Source organism: Pleurodeles waltl, chromosome 6 (assembly GCF_031143425.1).
Source record: "Pleurodeles waltl isolate 20211129_DDA chromosome 6, aPleWal1.hap1.20221129, whole genome shotgun sequence".
Lineage (NCBI taxonomy): Eukaryota > Metazoa > Chordata > Amphibia > Caudata > Salamandridae > Pleurodeles > Pleurodeles waltl.
The window spans coordinates 1,097,381,949-1,097,401,534 of record NC_090445.1 but is presented as its reverse complement, the minus strand read 5'-3'; the positions used below and the strand labels follow the sequence as shown (position 1 = coordinate 1,097,401,534).

The following is a 19,586-nucleotide window of genomic DNA, read 5'->3' as shown; positions in this document are numbered from 1 at the left end:
GCCGATTTCCCTGCTGGACAGAATGTTTGTTGCATCTGAAAGCTAGCGGCGTGGGTGTCGACGTCCCAAAACGTCAGGCACAGCGAGATGACATCATCCGTCCTAGGAGGTGCCAAATGCTACCGTTGATTGACAGTTGGCGTTCACGTTGACTAATATCACTCCCCTGGCAAGTGTCTGTACCTGATATTGGTTTACTTACCTAGAAGTAACGATTGACTTTCCTACCGTTGAGGCCCGATTTATACAGGTAATAAGAGTTGGCATCCTTAATTCTGTTCATGCCTCTCCATTAACACTTCGGCAGTGAGTGCATTTTACAATTACCACCACTCGCCAGTTCCTGCGCTTAGTCTGTATTTCTTGGCCTTCTCCCTGCTGGATGGTTTTGGAGGCCTTTAGAACTCTTGACCCTCACAGGGTGGCAGTGTAAGTTAGGCGTGTAATTCGCCTTCTTCTACGAGTGCCTTCTTACATTGCAGTCCCCGCTTGAGTGTTTGTAAGTTGAAATTACAAAAACTGCAATAAAGTTCACACCCTCCACATAATTTCCCTTTAAATTTCAGTAGTTTACCTGCCAAAATGTAACAGTGGATAGAAAAACAGAATATTAGAGGACAGGAAGGTTATGGTTTAGTAATTCACGTGTTGTCCCAGTTTTATGGACAAATTGGTTATTGATTCTATTTATGGCACCTGGTGAATTCCAAAACCCGGGCTGTTCTATTTCACTAGGTGTGCTAGAGTGTGTAAAAAAAAACACAAAATAAAACCAAGGTGAAATGCCACTCCAAAGTGTTGGCAGTTGTTAAACTTCTTGCAAGTATACCTCAAATCCCCTTTTGTGTGTATTCTAGAAGACCACAATTGGTCAAGATCATGCACAAACCTGGGTATCCTGATTAATGTGCCCTAGAATCCAAGCTAAGCTTCTCTGACAAGACCCCTGTAGACAAATCTGGTCTGGGTTTGCTTATGGACCCTTCTGGAGGGGGCCTCACCTGGCAGTTCCGGTTGGACTGCTCCCATGAGGAGCATAATCTGTTTTGATTTGCCTAAGGTGGGCCTTTGTCTTGATTGGCACTCTGGCTGAAAAATGTTGGATTGGAATACCCACCTGAGTGATAACAAGTGGTTAGTATTTTTGTAAGTATGCATTCTATCACTTTTGTGTGTACTTTGTAGTACCACACCCTACCAGACATACATATCTAATGGCGGCCTTATTCCTTCATTAAGAGTGGGGTGGAAAATTCAGACCCCTGCACACACAAAAGTTTACACAGGGTCAAAATGTTATAAACTAAGTCTTTAGCACAGCCAGTACTTACTGAGCTTGATACAAGCCCACGGTACCCAATAAGTTAAGGCAGATCATACTTGCCAGGATTTAGCTCCGGAAAAAGGCCTGCTAACTACAGGAACATGCAGATTTTGATGCAGTAAGCACCAGAGTTTGCATATTATGCTCCATTTTCAGGACAGAGCTTGCAATGAATGCTACTTAATGCACCTGACAAATTCCAATCCCTCTGGTGTCAAGTTTTATTGGACGCCTTTTTCCAGCACTCGTGATGATGGACTTTAAATTAGTGTTTTTATGGAGTGTGTACTGCAAACTGTTGCTTATTGTCCACCTGAAGGTTGCCAGTTTTACTGACCTCCGATGAAATGCAGAGTTGTTTCCGCTACTATCTAATCCTCCAAACGGCACACAGATCTCTGCAGTAAAAGCTAAACCCACTGAGCTCCTGTATATTACTTGTGAACTATGTGGATGGCAGGTATTGTTTCAGATCACCGTAGTGTATTTCGCCAGAGCCCTGCGCTGCTATTGAGACCCCACACCAAGTGACCATGCTAAGTAGGGAAAAGATAACTACATATGACATCCGCTATCTAGCCTCTAGACCTAAGAGATTGTTGTGTCTGACAAAGCCTGTTCAATTTATTTTGTTATTGATGCGCAGCTCGGTGGTGTTTGTAGAGCCTTGAAATGAAATTAAAGTGAGGTCACATTCTGGTGGTGGAGAGTGGGACTGGAATGAGTGGCCACCTAGCCGGCCTGCAAGAAGTTCACAACAATATTATAAGATCGTATAAAGTATGTAAGATACTATTAGGTATTGTGAGCTAGGATAAGGTAAGTATAAAATAGCACAAGAGATTAGATGGTATTAGGTAAGTATAAGATAGTATCATGTAAGAATAAGATATTACATGTCAAGATAAGATATTATGAGATTGTATAAAATAGTATAAGATGTTATAAGCTAATATAAGATAAGAATAAGATAGTATAAAGGTTAAAGTTTGCCTTCATCTAGAAGAGCAGTTTCCCGTTTTCTACCCAAACAAGGGTTGAGAAGACATGGTGCCATTACACGTTTGTCAGTCTTGAGGGGAAAGGGTGATCCATCTGTCGACTGTCAGCACTGTTATCAAAGGTCTGTTGTGTCATCTTGTGCATTTATGATTATGAAAAACAAACTTATGTACATTTGATCTTCCCTTCTTGTCTTTTCAAAATCAGCAAGTGGAATCAGGTTATTGGTTAAGGGGCAGATGTCACGTTTTGGCCAAAAGTAGAGGATCGAGGTGACACTACTAGGCCCATGTGGGGCTGCTGTAGTTTACCAATGATGAAAATTGTAGAGTTGGAGTGGCAGGATTTTCTAGAGTTGTACGATGAAGGATGTTGTTGTCAAAGAAAACACGCTATGCGATACACTGTCGTATAATCATGTCACCGCTTGGCTTTGAAAACATGAGTTATTCTTGTACTCTTGAGTAGTTGTACTGAAGGAACACATGTATAGAAATTTCAAGATCAAGACAGATCTCTGTGTGCCACCCCATAATCCTGAGGAGCAGATGTGGTTTATTTAGTAAGCTTTACGTAGAGTTCAGTCATTGTATACCGAAGTGTAGGTGTGTTGTCATCTAGTGTTATGTTACTGGATTGAGTGGAAGGAGGTCATCCAGTGAGGAACCAACATAATGTGCAGCAGTTGTGGTATTTGGTGAATGATTCAGAGGTTATTGTGCTGCAGTTGTGGGTGTCTGTTGAATAGATGCAGCCTTGTGGCCCGAATGAGTGGTTATCTGGACAGAAGGTCAGATCTTACATTGTAGGGGTGGGAGTTGTGGTCTACTAATAGTATAGTAGGATGCTACATTTGGGTTGACCAATGGCCAACCTCCTACCTAGCTGACCACAAGAAACAAACACTGTGTGATATTGGACAAATAATCCTCTACATTAGTCACTTCAGTAGCCTAGGCAAGCATACAATTCAGGTTCATGGGAAGGAACTATCTGAGATACTAGACAATGCACACCATAGAAGTGGCATTGGCTTTGATTTGCTGTAAGCCATTGAAATTCATAGCATCTTCTGATTGACAGGCTTGCATAAAACTCCCTCTTTATCCCCAAAATCACCCCCTCTCTGTATACCCATCTGGGGACGCATAATGATGTCCCAACTACAAAATTGTGAGCAGCAGAAGGTCTAAAGTACACATGCACATTTTGTTTTAAAAGAATAACTTTGCATAAAAAATCTCATAAACACTCAAGTCAATTATTTTCTTTTTCACAGGAAACTATGCCCCAGACCCCGATTTTCCCCAGCATGCTTGGTTCCAGCTGTAGTGGGCAGGTGCAGCCAGACATGGGCGAGCGGAGCAGTGACCCGGTGTATCAGGATGGAAATGTAGTGTCTGGATCACTAGAGGCGCTGATCGAGCGGCTGGTACCGACTGTGGATTACTATCCTGACGTGAGTTGTGGGTTTCTTTCATATTGGCTATACCAAGGGGTAGAGAAGGAGAGTCCAATGATTGGTGGGAACTGTTCAAGGTGCTCTCTCCTATCATACACATTCTAGAATACCTCTCCTTTCCAGGTGTGCTTTTGTGTTATTTTGGGCCTATTTGTATGACTGCTCAGTGCTTTTTTGTATTGTGTTACTGAGCCTTTTTAAGTATATATGGGCTTTGGCAAAGTGTCACATATTCATCACGCCATATACATGACAGACGTTCCTTCATTGGGGAAAATGGGTGCTTATATTAAAGAGGCAGGACTAGCTGGCATATGTTTTTTTGAGTTTAGAGAATAGACCTGTGGATCTTAGGGAGATTAGAGCTCAGCTCAGCAACAGCTTCACAGCCAGGGGAGTTGTGCTTTCTAATCACCAACCTTTCTGGGTGCCTGCAGCTACACTCTTTCTCCTAGTCTTTATGTGTTGATTCTCACTTGTTAAAATTTCTGCTTGGGGTGTGTTGTAGCCAATTCTAGAGTCTTGTAATGCATCATCAATTTTTTACGAGGCTAAAAGCAACGTGCACAATTCTTCCCTCTAAGGATTGGTCACTAGCTAATTCAGATACTCTCTTATGCAGCCAATTGGCTTGTACCTTTAATCAGAACGCAATGAACATCAATTGTAACAGTAGGTGAACTGACCATGAATTCGCCATGTTGACCAAGAGCAAGAGGCAGGGCTTAATTTGTTAAAAGAAAAAATAAACGTAAATGCCAGGGCCCTTCTCTGGATGCCCCTGCAGCTTGCAGCATCCATTGCTCCAACCAGAGCTGCCAATAACAATGCCAATGTAACTTATAACCATTTTATTTCTATTTAAGTGTGACAAATCTGACTACTCCAGGCCACCCGAAACTTTAACAGGCATTTGCAATGCAATGGGTCTTGCGTTTGCTCGAGTAAGAGTTATTAGCACTGTAAACTCCTAACTTGACTTTTCTTGCCACATAAATTGAAAATAAAAAGTAAAACAGTTGACATAAGCGAGGCGATTCAAAGCGCCACGGCCGCTGTGAGCACGAAGGAGAGACACAGAAGGAAAAAGATTGCTTGCAGTCAAACATATCGGCAAAAGCACAATTATCCATGTAACAGGTTTGATGGTCAAGGGGGTAAAATAAACTGCCCCAAGGAGGGTCAAACGTAAAGCATTTACTAATGATGATAAAGGATTTTTGAAAGGCAAACCCATGAACAAGTGATATTGATGGGCATGCTGTGATGTGGTTAAAAACCCACGGATAGATTACAACAGGACAGAGCGCTTGCGCGCTCAACCTAAAAATGGCATTGGTGGCAGCTATCATTTATTTTTAATGTATATTGAGTTTAAAGAGTGTGTCTGCTCATTTCAAAATTTGATAGATACCTCAAGCAAGTGGTAGACTGTCAGAACCTGTGTTGAGAATAATGTGCCGAGCACGGGAAAGCATGTGTTCAAATTAAGCACCGGACAAAGGTTGGTAATAGCCAGTTTTCTTGATCTGATTAGTTTTGTGCGCTTGATTGAAATCCAACAAGCCCATTGATTGGGCTAGCCAACTGCATCTTACATCCATTTGAGATGAGTGGATAATGTCTACTTTAGAGTCTCCTGAAGGACAGGACTGTGAGGAGGTCTGATGTGGACGGAAGGAGATGTGTCTTAAGCTTCTTCCTCATCTTTGACCTCCGGTTTCGCTCGGACAACAAACCTTGCATTGATCAGGGGTCAAAATGATTTCTGCGTACTGCATTAATCTATAAATATTGTACGTTCTGAGCTGATGTTCCTCTGTTCTTTAACTGATATGCTGTCGTACAGGTGTGAGAAAGGTCGAATTTCTACTTGTCGGACATTGTGTGCTTTATTCCTGAATCTTTATTAACTAGGGATGTCATACTACTTCTATATGGAACGATTCATGCGGATATTTACATGGAGCTTGTCTACAAAAGGGGTTGATCCTAAACTTCTGGTATGTACCAGGCTTTGCACTGGGCATCTGTCACTGGTCATACTCCCAAACTCTTCAGAGGTGTGGGATGCGTCGCCTCCTCCAAATTAGTTTTGTAAAATATACCACACTGTGCATTATTCTCAGATTGTTTACGTATGTACACTGTATGCATTGTTCCGTGCGGTTCTAGCACGACATGTTCTGGGAAATAAAAATAGCCCAGACGAACTTCTCATCTAGAGTGCCTTGCAAAGGCTTTCTTACAAAAAAAATAAGATTTCCCAATCTGCCTCCCTCGACATTTTGCTTCTTGGGAAGCAAAAAAACGAAAGGCTGTAAAATTCCTTCTTGGACGAGACCACAAACTGGTGACCTTTCCGTTGACCTGGCGCGAGGGTGCACGCAGGGAGCAGCGCACGGCGGCTCCCAAGCCTGCGTTCATCTGGGAGGGGATTGAGAATCGGTCCTGTGACTGCATAGAGAACATAGTGTTTGGTAAAGGGGGGTGAGAAGTTGCCGTGATTTTGGGAATGGAATGTCCCAATCCACAGCTCTGTTGCCTCGTTTCGTGTCAGTGGGTCACGCTTATCCCAAACAAACACCCACATGTATCCTAGATTGGCCTGCTACAGCAAGAGCGGAATGTCCCCTTTCCTCTGAACATTCCTGGATCATAACGCGGGGCCCGGTTCAGCAGTGCTTATCTCACACTCATTATATATTTATTTATTTTGCCTGGCAAGGTTGCCTAACAAGTCGATCCCTGTGTTGGCATTTTGGAATCTAAACCTCTTTATCTTTCTTTTTTTTTTTAATGTACACGTTTTGAACAAAGGATATATTTTTCAAGCTGTTGAAATTATTACCCCAACCCCCCATAAAAAAAATATCGATTTATATTGATGAAAGAATTACTCTATATGGTGGAAATAGAAATTGAAAATTATGGAGGATCTTTGTGCTTCACACACTACATTATGGAAATGTCAGGGTGGCCTAGCATGAGGCTTAAACGTAGTGTAGATTTAAGTGTTAGTGCTACGCCCAAGTCAGTGGTGGTATTTTATTTATCAAACTTTGATAATGTTTGAATGTCTGAGATCGGAAATCGTTGCCGAGCGGGAATACACATAGTCAGTCGTTCACCCACCTGCCTCGGGGTGAGCCTTGTTCATACATAAATTAATGCAGTGTGAGCAGAAGATTCAAGCCGCCGTAGTGCTAAACCGGAGCGTAATAAATAAGAAGTAAAAAGAAAAAATGTGTAATGAAGGGCTTGAAGAAGGACTATGGCAGCACGTCCTTTTAAAAAGTATGGTTTGTAGTTACGTTGCTCTTTAAGCCTTAGAGTAGGTACAGCCCATATGTTTTTCTTTTAGCGACTTTTAAGCGAAAACTGCCGGGCCTTTCAGAATTGTCAACTATCTTGTTTTTTTTTTTTTTTTTTTTTTAATTGCATTCATATTTTTGACCGGGTAGACCCAGATTCGCTTATGCCTGTTATCACGTCAGTTTCTGTCGCCTCATTTCTGATGGCTGACATTGAATTGCCGCCGACACAGGCTGTTGGTAAATTTCCACTCTGAGCAGACATGGCCGAGGAGGGCGTTCTACCGACCTCCAGCACAATGGCCACTGATGGTCTTGCAGTAATTCTCTCGCGTGTTTTGAACTGTTGCAAGACTGCGGCGCGCCGTATGAAACTCTGTGGTCTGGGAACCTGGAGCCCACAGGATCAGAAGAAGGAACCAGAGAGGCCTTGTGGTTAAACTCCACTCACTTGTGAAAACAACAATGTAAGATCTTTTGGGGAGCGAATTGGCACGACTGTAGTGTTTGAGCAACTGCCACGGCACGAAGGCCCTGCTGATGAGAGGTCTTTGAGCCAGCTGGATCTTGGCTTAGTTGTCACTGATCGTGAAGAGGAGTTTACATAGATATGTTGTTTTTTGTTTTGTTTTTTTTTTATTTTCATTTCACGCATTTAGGGCTTTCTCAGGAAATTAAACCACAGTTCACATAAATATATTCCATGATAATCTACTTAGGAGTGTAACTAGGTTGGTACTTTTTGGGCACAGATGCCACCCTCTGATGGCATCCCTCACCTCTTGATGCTGTGTGAGACTGCCTGCCTCACCTCACCAACAGGTCTAACCTTAAAGGGAGCAGATCTAACACAGAATTTGATTAATAAAATTAAGTTGTATTTATATTTATCATACTGTAAATTTGGATACGCTTCACTGTTCAATTTGTGGAAAAGTTAAGAGCGGTCCCCTAAAATCTTCCTTTGTAGGTCACCATTGTTGGCGTCCACTTGATGGCCACCTGTAACCAATTTTGCTAGCTACCACTCTACCCTTTTTTTGCGGCATAGTAAAATGCCTTCCATATTACTATGTAAAGTACTTCACTTTACCTCAACTGGATTTGCACAGCAATATCAAAATGATTAGCTGAATTACTTGCCTGAAATGGATAAACTTGAGCACACTTATTTGATTACTCGGATTTAAATTTTAATGAATGATTGAGGGGTGGTGTTTTCCAAGTGTAGCGCTGTCCTTGCCCATACTAGCTCAGATCAGCCAATCTATGCAAACCAATGGCTCTTCCTGCTTAAGGGCGTGGCAGGCATAGGAAAGGGAGAGCGTACTGCTAGTGACACACCCTTGCAGTGTTAGCAGAGCCATTTTGTGTGTTTGTGTGTGTTTCTTACAGTTGACAGTTACGGGTCTTTCAAGCAACATGTACAACAGTCTATTATTCTGTCAGTCCCGACATACTGCAAGCATCCCCTTTAAGTGTAGCTGCTCTTGAAAGAGTTCCAGAGCTAAGCCAAAGCAAATGTCTGCTGTAATTAGGCACTGGTTGTTCACCCAGGCCTTAAGCAACCAGAAATGCAAATAAATGTTCTACTCCAAAGCAAACGTTCATCCTTGCACTGAAGCCTGCATTGAGGAAAGTTATTGTATTTTGCACCGTTTTCCCACTGACCCCTTATGTCATCTCTATCAAGCCGCTTCCTACTTTTTCAAGTCTTCTTGATCCGCAGGCAGTCTCTTTGAAATCGATCAATCCTCTAAAATCGATGCAAATTATCAAAAACGAATGGAATGTTTACACAGTATGAGTGATAAGGATGCATTCTTCTAAATGTGGAGAGCTTGCTTCTGTTCCTGTGTGTGCGACTCCCAGTAATAACTCCCATGCTGCATCTTCCCTGCCACATCTTCCCTGCTACATATGTTTACCTCTGAACCTGCAGCTGAAGAGGGAGGAAGAATTGAAAGGATGTCGATTTCCATTGGCGCTGTAATTTTCTGGAGACCTCTGGCCATAGGAATCTGAATTCTACAAGGAGGCACCCACTGCCACAGAGCAAAACTGGTCTGCTAGGACCACAGAGCAGAACTGGTCTGCTAGGACATATTGAAAAGGCTTACTGCCTCTGTAGGAATGACCGGTTGGTGCTGGTGAACAGTCATAGGTGCCTGCCATGTAAATGAGACTGCCATATGCCTAAAGTCTCTCTAGAAATCTTCATAGCAGGATAGTGGGTCAGTTCAAGATGGCCAGGAAAGGCAAATGTGTGTGCAAGTAGATTGTAGAAACCAGTAAATATTGTGATAATAAGGTTGTTGGCAGGATAGAATGGAGCAATATAGCATAATTATTGCCAAAACCTTAGATGTTTGTTCAGTGAATGCACCATTGTCTTTGCATTAGCATTTGCCACCAGGTTCTAGCTGGGAGTAGAAAAGTTTAGGCTTCCAAAAAACTTCCAATCAGAAAGTAAAAAGACTGAGATAAAACGTCCTGGGGCATGTTGTGCTGCTTGCAATTGCTCCTATTATAGCGTGTAATCAAATAAGTGTTAATATTGTTTTAGTTCTGGAACGAGTCCAATCGAACCATTTAAAGTTTTGTTTGAACTGAAGTAGCTTTGAGTAGGCAACAGTTCGAGATCTATGACCCATATATAATGCCTGGCCTCCATGACTCTCACACCAAAATGTGTGCAGTCCTAAATTGTTTTTAGGTCAGGCACTAGCCAAGACATTTGTATTTTACAAAAAACATATCTATAAAATATTATTTCCTTAAAGGGGCTTTCAGCCAAACCCTCTTCATCCATTGATCGTTAATTGTGTTATTCACATTTTTCTCCCACCCACTACAGCATAACTATGGGGCATGGGTCAGCCCGTTTAAGTCAATGGCCAACAGTGTGAGTGACAGCATACTACTATCACGCTCAGCACATACACACAAAGTAGTTCCCACAAGCTTGCTTTACATTTTTTACGCTATTTTTGCTTTTAGCCAATCACTCGTGTGTGTGTTTTTTTTTTCTTCAATTGAGGACCAGCGTCTTCCCCTGCAAAACAATTTTGCATACACCATAGCAAAACCAAGCGAACACTAAGAGAGCCAAAAGGTTGGCAGCCAGTGCCAAAACTTTTGCCTTTGCCAATGCATATTTGTTTTTGCGACACCTGCTTACAGTAAACTGAACCAAGACCAAAACTCATTTCACACGCCCCTCACTCGAGCTTTGGAATGGAACTGGGGCCTCAAATACCTGTAAGGGCTTTTAAACATAGGGATCCCAGATGAAAGAATGTTAACGCCTTCGCCAAACAGAAAACCTTTCTAGCGACCACTTTCAATCGCTCTTGATCTGCAACTACTTACAGTTCCTCTGCTCAGTTCCCGCTATCCTAGCGCGGGTGGAGTTGCCCGGACTTTAGTCACTCCTGCTTCGTGTCAGTTCCCAAGGTAAATATGCATTTGATATACTCCCCCCTTCACTCTGCAACACACGCACGCAACACACGCACGCACATACTGTTGTAACTTGTTCACTGATCACAGGCCTCAGTCAGAAAAAAGAAAACTTAATGTGCAGCCGTACAGTAATTGTTGGCATATGAGAACTAATCCCAGCCAGGTCACGTGACTGCTAGCTGTGGGAAAAGAGGCCGGGAAAGAAAACACACATTGAACTCAAACAGAGTTGCGGTCGCAGCCTGAATGTGGCCCGCCTTGAAGCAAATGTTTCACACACAAAGGCGGCAGGGCTAGCATAAAGGGGTGTTGATGACGCGTGGAGCAGCTCAGCGTCCGTTTCAAGAATGCTTATGCCACCCGACATATGGTCTATATAACTTTAAAAAAAAAAAAAAAAAAAAGCATCATGAGCATGAAGGAAAGACAGAAAAGGAAAAAGAAGTCCGCCTGCAGTCAAACATATCGGCAAACGTGCAATTATCCGTGTAAAGGGGTCAGTCCCCAAGGCAGTAACAAATGCCCGAAGGCAGGACAAACCTAAAGAATTTACCAAGGCCATCAAAGGGTTTTTGAAAGGCAAGCTCACGAACCAGTGAAAGTGATTGGCGTGGGGTGGCAGGCTTAAAAGCCCACATCAGTACCAACACTTCAGAAAAGCTGTGTTTGCATGCTTGACTTAAAAAACTGTGCCCAAGAAAGCTACAGCGGAAACCATATCCGGCCTCTCTAAACTCAAGCATGTCTGTGTTTGGTCAAAGTCTTCCAAATGCTGCTTTTTTGTTCCTGTCTCCTGTCTCTCCAAAAAAAAAAGCTTCAGTGCCCCTCAAACAGTACTGAAGTGGATTAAAATATTGATAGTATATTCATTGAATGATATGTGTGAGGAATTAATTTCCCTTCCTCAAAAAGTTTCTGCCTATCCAGTAACTATTTGGAATGAGGTATCGGAGAGGGAGAGTGTGAGAGAGAGAGAGAGGGAGAGATTCATTTAAAAAAAAAAAAAAAAACTACGGTTACAGGGAAACCATCAAAATTCAGCTGTTAGTTATTTCAAATAACTATTACTCGTGCCTTAAGGTAATATAACTTGCGTCCTCTCCATGCACAGTTTTCTAATCAATAATTTACCGCAAATGTTAGCGTGATAATAACAATGATGTTACAGAAGATGTCATAAGTGATGTAATAATGGGGGTCATTTTCAGTGCATGACGAGGGCGCGAGTTATACTTCGTTACCATAGGGCACAAGTTATAGTTACTTGAAATAACTCGAAGTATGACAGCTGAACCATTTTAATGGTTTGTGCGTATAAAATCTGAATCTAACTGTAACGTCCCTGTAACCTTTGTTTTTTCCAGTGTTATACACCAAATAACGAAAAAAGGGCCCTTCCGGACCAACAGCTACCTTTCTGCCAAATTTTGTCTAATTCTGTCCAGCGGTTCAGGCTGTTGTTGTGTCTAAAACCTCTATGGAAATTAACATGGGAAACACACTTTTTTGCACTTTCTCCACACTCCTCCTCTCCCACCTTTTTCTCTAATCACCCGGAACCTTTCCATGCCCAACAAGACTCTAGAGGACACTTATTTTTTTTTTGGGGGGGGGGGGTAAATTTCATGAAGATTAGTCAAACAGCACCAAAGATATAGCCAAGTCAAAAATCGCTTTTCCTGTGGAAACTAGAACCTAACTATAGCTACCTACTGGCAACTGCCAGTAGTGGGGGTGGGAGTGAGGTGGTGAACTTTGGGTATGGGGAAGCTACTATTTCTTTCTGGTTGAAGGCACTGATGTGTTTGTCGAGTGACTGTGCCGTGCCAGAGCTTGGTGAATGGAGTTGTGGATCTGAGCAGCGTTGAAGACCCTGCTAGTTCTAGGTAACCAGGAAGTGAGTGGGCCTTACTACCATTAAAGGTGGTAGTGGTTTTGAGCATTGTAAAGACTCTGCTAACGCAGGGTGAGATCCCTTATTGGTTAAAATGTGAGAAATATGCTATCTCTGGAATAGGTATGTGTGGAGTTTGGGGGGGGGTCCTAATATCTCTGGGTATGTGGCAGATGGTATGAGGTCCCTACTGCTTCAGGGAGTAGTTTACAGTACGTATGAGTAGTGTATATTCATGGTATGTCAGGAATAGGTTGTAGTGAGCGTGATAAGTGTTGGTTCCTGCTTTCTTAATGTTGCCTCTTGGTGGTTGGTAGGGGTAATGCTGTCTGCTCTCGAGGCAGTTTGTGGTGGTTGCTGAGGACTTTGTGGACCCTGCTATGTCCATGGTAGCTTTTAGTTGTTATAGTTGTGTGTGGAATGTGCTTGGCATGGATACCCCTTCTGATGCTGATGCTTTGTTGTTCATCTCTCCATCTCTGTAGCGGACTTACATCTTTACATTCCTTCTGAGCTCTCGAGTCTTCATTCATCCTCATGAGCTGCTGGCCAAAGTTGGTCAAATTTGCATCCAGCAAAAACAGCATCTGGAGACTGGAGTGGACGCTGACAAGGTAACTGCACAAACTGACTTAAACAGTAATTGAGCCTCCTTAATATTTTCATTTACTATTTTGTGGTACTTTTAGGGTTTTTTGTTTTAAAAAAATAATAATAATAATAATTAAATGTAGTGAACTGAGTGCCTAAATTTGAGGTCACTTCACCCAACTTGTCCACATATCAGGATCCACAGCAGCACAAGCTTTCCTCACACCAATCTGTCTCTGTGCCCTCGTCCGTAAACTATGCAGCTGCTGTGAGGATTGTTATTGGGGATTTTCAACCCAGAGCTAAGTTTGTAGCAAGAGATGAGCAGTATGCAACTTGTCACTATTTTTTTTTCAATTGCCAAATGAGTTACAAAAAAAATACAGTTGCCAAAAATGAAGCAACAATTAATTGTCACATTTACACTATTACCAGGTTTTTATAACTGTTTTGCTACATATTGCATAGATTACTTACTGGTAATGTCATTACTCCGAGTCCAGACTTCTCTGTTCGGATCATTACGAAATGAGGTATTCATGCCTCCACGGACCCTTACTTAGCCCAAATTCCTGTAAAAAAAATATACTTAACACAAACCCCTCCTTTCTCATATAGCTTTGGCTTACCTGGAACCAGCCTGGAATGTACCGAGCTTCATAATCATTTGAATTAAGTACCTGAGGCCGTGGAAGGGATGTAATGATCCGATTAGGGAAGTTTTAACTGAGTGTAATGACAATACCGGTAAGTAATCTATGCATTACCACTTCATCCCCTTCCCTGTTCTTCTCATTACGAAATGAGGTGCACCAGAGCTATATGTACCAGGAGGGAGAGGTGGGGTTTCGGTTAAGTATATTTTTTACAGGAATTTAGGCTTAGGGAAGTGTCTGTGGAGGCATGAATGCCTCATTTTTTTAATGAGAGGAACGGAAGGGGACGAAGAAGAACTGTTATTGCATGTGCTCTTTGGGCTTGCAGGTAAAACAAAACGGGATGGTTGCACTTTAAAAGGTTCGTAAAATTAATGCTCTCAACTCAGCATAGGCTTTATTTGAACTTTTTAACTTTTCAAAGTTTACATTTGTGGTCGCAGGGGCACGTATTTTCGATTAAACCAGTTTTGCTGATTTTTTTTTTCTTTTCTCCCCGGAATGCGCTATCCAAGAAGCCCGACCACAAATAAAGCATTTATCATTTGGTGCAAGTTGGCGCAGTAGGCTGGCATTCTTTCTGTGGAGTCTAAGAGTGGATGGGTCTTGGCGTCGTTCCGCGGTTCTGGGCCTCTTAGGACCATTTCAATCATTCCTTGGCCTTGGCCGTCATCTTAGCGCGCGGCTGCGGCGCGGGAGTCGCAGTGCTGAACTCTGTGCTCTCTCACGCTCAAGCCCCTCTGCTCGGCTGCATTGCATTCTTGCGCAGTTTTAACTGCATTCCGGCCTCTGAAGTCCGGCGCGCACCGTGCCAACAGCTGTCAGGCTGCGGCTGGGAGCAGACATACTGCCCCCCGCCCCCGTCTGTCCCGCGCGCGTTCCGAGGCCTTTGACTCACACCGCTTGGCTTTGTTACAAGGAACCTAACCACCGAAGCATCCTTCGCTCGAGCCACGGTGGCACCTGTTTCATGTCCAAAAGAGGAGCGCGCGTGCGATGGAATGAACCACTTAAGTCTCCGTAGCATGGGGTGGGGGACGCTATGGGAAGAGGGGTGATAAATGGGAATGTAGTAATTTCTATTTAGTTGAGTGTTTTTTGACGCACCCGGGGGTGGGGCGGCGGCGTCGTATCTTGAGTTCTAACATTTCTGAAGCTCCTCTTTCCTCTTGAGCAGCCATAGCGCTGCTGGGTGGTCGAGTAAGATGCTAATCTTTTCGTTCTGTGTCGTTAGTAAAGTGAATGTGTTTACAAATAAACTTATATGGGAAGAGTTTGGGTGTTGTGCGTTAGGGTCGGAGCAAGGGCGCAGGGTGGTCAGTAAGAATGTGGGGGGTGGGGGAAGGGGATATGTACTTCAAACTTTCCGTGTCATATAATGTTAATCTTTATAATATAACCAGCGCATGGGGGAGGGGTGGGGTGTTAAGGGCCAGTTGAATGGGAAAGGACTGTAGATTATGAGGGTACTTAAAAGTGTATTTTGTAAAATAACCATGTTTTAAGACCTTAAAAACAGATACATAAGTGGTTTTGTCCGAGTACTTAAAAATCTCATGGGAAGTCGAACAGACATCTTGCCATACCCAACTGGAAGCTCCTGTACCCGACTATTTATTAAATAAATAATACATTTATTAGGGGGTGTAACGCCCCATATACCTCCCTGAAGCTAAGCCCCTGGTTCGGAGCGGTACTTCAGGAATGTTGTAGCAAATCTTTTGCTGCACTCAAGTATGGAGTGAAGCAGAGAGGCCGAGCTGTGTTTGCACATATGCTTATCTTCGACTCAGACACACTAACCCATGTGCTGCGCTTATTTGGTAGAGTGTGGATTTATAGAGGGGCCTGCATGCGTAGGTGTTGAGTGATGTTCAGATTGGGTGCTCCAAAATGTGCTGCGCGAACTTCTGGCTGTGCATATGCACGGACCAATTGACCAAGAGAGAATGCTTTGAGAAGGACAGATCTGTAAAGACCAAGGCTAGTGTTTTAGCAGGTCTGCTGCGGTGATCTTGCGCTGCACCGGAAGGTTCTGTTTTTCTCACCACAGCATCAATACTGATTGACCTCCAGGCGCATGTCTTCAAGATATGCTTATGTTCACGGGATTTCTGCCGCCATCGGTGTATCCACATATAAGGTAGATGGGTATTTTGGTGATGACCATTACAACCGTTAAATGTTTTGGATATATTGTAAATGTCTTGAATTTTCAATTTTGCTGGCTTCTGGGGGTGCAGATGATGCTACTGGTAGTTTAACCCTTCTAGTTTGTGAAGGTTAAGTTGGAGCGCAGGTTGAATGCAGACACTGAGGAGCACACAAGAAGCGAGCTCCAGTGAAGGGCATAGCAAGTTGAATGCTTGATGTGGTGAGAGGAGGTTTTGGAGAAGGCCTGACTGGCAGATAATAGGTTGCAACTGGGGACGCTTTGAGTAAGATTATAGAAGAGTCAAGATAATTTTCAAAAAACTAGAATGCACAATTGAAACATACCTTAGTGCCATTTTTTTTTTTATTTCTTCTTATTTCCCTGCACCAATTTAAAATTGCTCGTGCTCTTGTTAAATACTTTGGTTTATAACTGTTGTGAGAAACAAATACACAAACCATAGATAGAGATGAATTAAGTATGTTATTCCTTACTAGTGTTGAGAAAAACTTGGTGTATAGTGACCATCTTAGCCTCTTGTGAGTCATAGGACCCCTTCTCCCTCGCCACGCTTGAAACCTGATAATAAGTACCATTTTACGTTGCAACATTCCTGAAAGGACCAGCGCACATTGGATGAGAGTACCAACACGTTTTTTTAATTTTTTTATTGGAGTCCAAATTAACGTTGTGCCTTCCACTGGGCCCCATGCCTGCTTTGTGCGCTATAGCTTTGGAAATGAAGGTGGTTTGTTGTAAAAGTTTCTAGATTCGATTGCCTCTCGTATTATGACTTATGAAGAGGTATAGTGAATGGGGAAAAATGAATGTTTTTTTTTATTTTTTTTATTTTTTACCTTCGTCTATCTATGAACTAATGAATACTTTTTTAGAGTATTGGGTAGGTCTTATGAAATGGTGAATTACACATCACTTGGTAATGACCACTAGTTTTATTATTATAGAAGAATGGCGCATAAAAACAGGGATACATGGTATAAGGTCTGAAGGAATTTCCCAAAATGTTGATATGTATAAATCTATTTGTAATAACAGAATGGCAATTATATTACACAACCTCGCAATGAAATTGCCGATTACACATCCTAGTCGAATTTGTTTCTTGGTTGTGTTTGATTGGAAGTATATATTGTGCCATATGTTTATGTGTGTATAAGTAGCGTTCATCTGAAAAATGAGATGGATGTGTCCCGGAGGAAGTGTAGACACCAGCTGCAAGCGTGATACAAATGCGGGCGAAGTAATGCCGCCACATGGGCTAGCCGGCCTAAAGCCCGTGGCACCATCGCAACTGGTGCAGCTGTTGTGCTCGGTGCTGTAACTAACTTCTAGCTGCTGCTGTTATCTCGACCGCCGAGTGCGTCACTAGACTCTAAGGGCTCATTGCAGCTTCCTGTCAGAGACACGAGGACTGCAATCTTGGCTGCCTGCCCCGATCTAGCAGTTATCACTTTGTCCTTCCCGAGAACATCTTGTTTACAAACTAGCATGGTGCCCATGTGATAAAATGTGGCTCATGGAAAGCTTTAACCCCTTTTCCCGGCTGTGCGTAAGATTTAGTGTCAGAGTAGGTTTGCCCTACACTGTCAGGGCAGAGAGGAGACGGAGGCCTTGGCGTGCTTGAACAACCAGCTGTCTTTCTGAAATGTTGCGCTTTGAGGCGAGTCAGTTGACATCGTGGCCAGAAGTTTTCACAGTTTTACAGGTTAGATTTTTCAGCTTTAAGATTATCACTGATCGGCGTCAAAGTTGTGTATTTGGTTGTGTTTCATATTCTCTAGATATGAATCAGACTGAATAGAAAACAATTGGAGTAGACTATAGTGTTTAGTAAAGGTATGCATTGGCTGGTAGCCAGCTGGATACAATTATGGATTAGTATGAATATTATGATTCGGTCATGAACCTGTGTGGATCATTGTGTGCTTTGATGTATGGGCCAAAGCACTTAAACACTTTGCTGCTTCTGCTGTTAATTCTGCACCGAATGTTCTTCGTATTTGCAGGAATCCTGCAAGCAGTGATGGGCAATCACCAGTCGCTGTATACGGAAGAGTCAATGAACGGCCTGGGGAACCGCTTACAAAACTCGCCCTTGACTTTCCAAATGTTGTTTTCTCTTCTTGGACAGTAGACATCACTTGATACTCTTGAAAGTGTTTCATTCTGGAAATTAGCCAGTGCTATACCATGAGAAGCAACTGGGGATCAATTACTGCCCTGCTGCTTGCTGCCCGTTCTTCTTCATAGTTTATAAATTCTGTTGTGTACAAGGCCCTGCAGTGGCAAAGGGGACATACATTTTTCATTGGTAAACTTCTCTCCAAGAATTGAGGAGTACTTTATGTAAACCATTTGTAGGCAGGCTAGAGCACTAGCCAGCTCATTAGTCTGTCCTTGAGATAGCCAGAACGCAGCACCCTGCAAGTGGCCAGATGTTGCTGCCATGTACCTGTGAAGGTCAGAGTATCTGGTTCTCTATAGTGTTCAACAGTATTTCTAAATCAGCAATAAGGAATATCTGGGCTTTGGCGACACCAGTCCCTGCACTTTGATGGTCGATTCCTACTCTGTGTTACTGCAGCCACAATCTGTGTGTAGCATGTTATCTTATCAGAGCCTGCTGCAGGTCGAACCAACCTCTTGGGGGCCAGCGAAATGAGACACCTTTTACTACTCACTTGAATCCTCTTTCTCCAAATTATTGAGAGTGACTGCTCATACGTATAAATCACGGTTCGGCACTCACACCATTGGTGATCGTGGACAGTTATGCAGTTGATTTTATCCTCAGTCTGTGCGCTGGGAATACGTAGTTTAAAAGCTGCTACAGGGTGTGTCGCGGCCTCTATGCATGCAACTTTTCAAGCAGCATGGTAGCATAGCAGCATTGCTGTCAAAGGGCCTATCCACTGACATTTTATCCCCGAAGAGTTTAATCTTGAAGACAGAGGGGGTTTGTGTTGTCATGAAGCTGATGATCACTAGCAGTCGTAGAAACTATGGGGCATATTTTTAAGCCCTCAGTGCCACTGCCGTGTTGCTGTGCACTGTGTCATATTTACAAGGCAGTGTTAAGCCACTTTTTGTGGCTTAACGCCACCTAATAAATACGGCCCCTTCGCACACAGCACTTTGCGTGGAAGGGGCGTACAATGGTTGTTGCTGTGGGTGTTCCACAGCAAAACCCATTGCATTGTGACGCTGCTCCATATTTACAAGAAACCATAAATCTGTGGCAGCGCCAAAAGCTAACGCCACCCCAGGGGTGGGGTTGATGGCACAATGAGGAGAAATGCTTTAATTTCTCCTCGTTTTGTGCTAATTCTTTGTGAGCTACATTCTGCAGCACACATACAGCAAATCGTCATTGAAGATTTTTTTTTTTTTTTGTGCAGGAAGGTTTCCCTTCCTGCACAAAAACAATTTCCCATGCAACACAGCCATCCCTGCACCATGGCTTCAAGGGTGGCTGCGTTGGCACTAGGCAGTTAAGTGAGCACTGGCACAGGGGGAAACAGAGGGATGGACCTTCGTTTTGTAAATACAGGATATTCCTGCATTTCAGAACTCATGGAGCGCGGCGCTGCCGATTTTGGCCCTGAATCATTAAAAAAAAAAAAAAACTTTTCCTCCTGCAACCAAAGTGTTTTTTTTTCGGAACATATTGTAGGATCCTTCTATTAATGAAAGTTTGCTTAA

General features: G+C 43.0%; 1 protein-coding gene across 2 annotated transcripts in view; it reads left to right on the top strand.

The window, feature by feature from the left end:
- RASGEF1A (RasGEF domain family member 1A) overlaps window positions 1-19,586 on the top strand; it is a 144,650-nt gene that overhangs the window by 102,268 nt on the left and 22,796 nt on the right. For both annotated transcript variants that reach the window (XM_069240201.1, XM_069240200.1), the window contains exons 2-3: window positions 3,606-3,785; window positions 12,947-13,075. In XM_069240201.1, coding sequence (XP_069096302.1) covers window positions 3,612-3,785; window positions 12,947-13,075 — 303 coding nt within the window. In that variant the 5' untranslated portion in view covers window positions 3,606-3,611. The remainder of the gene's footprint in view (window positions 1-3,605; window positions 3,786-12,946; window positions 13,076-19,586) is intronic.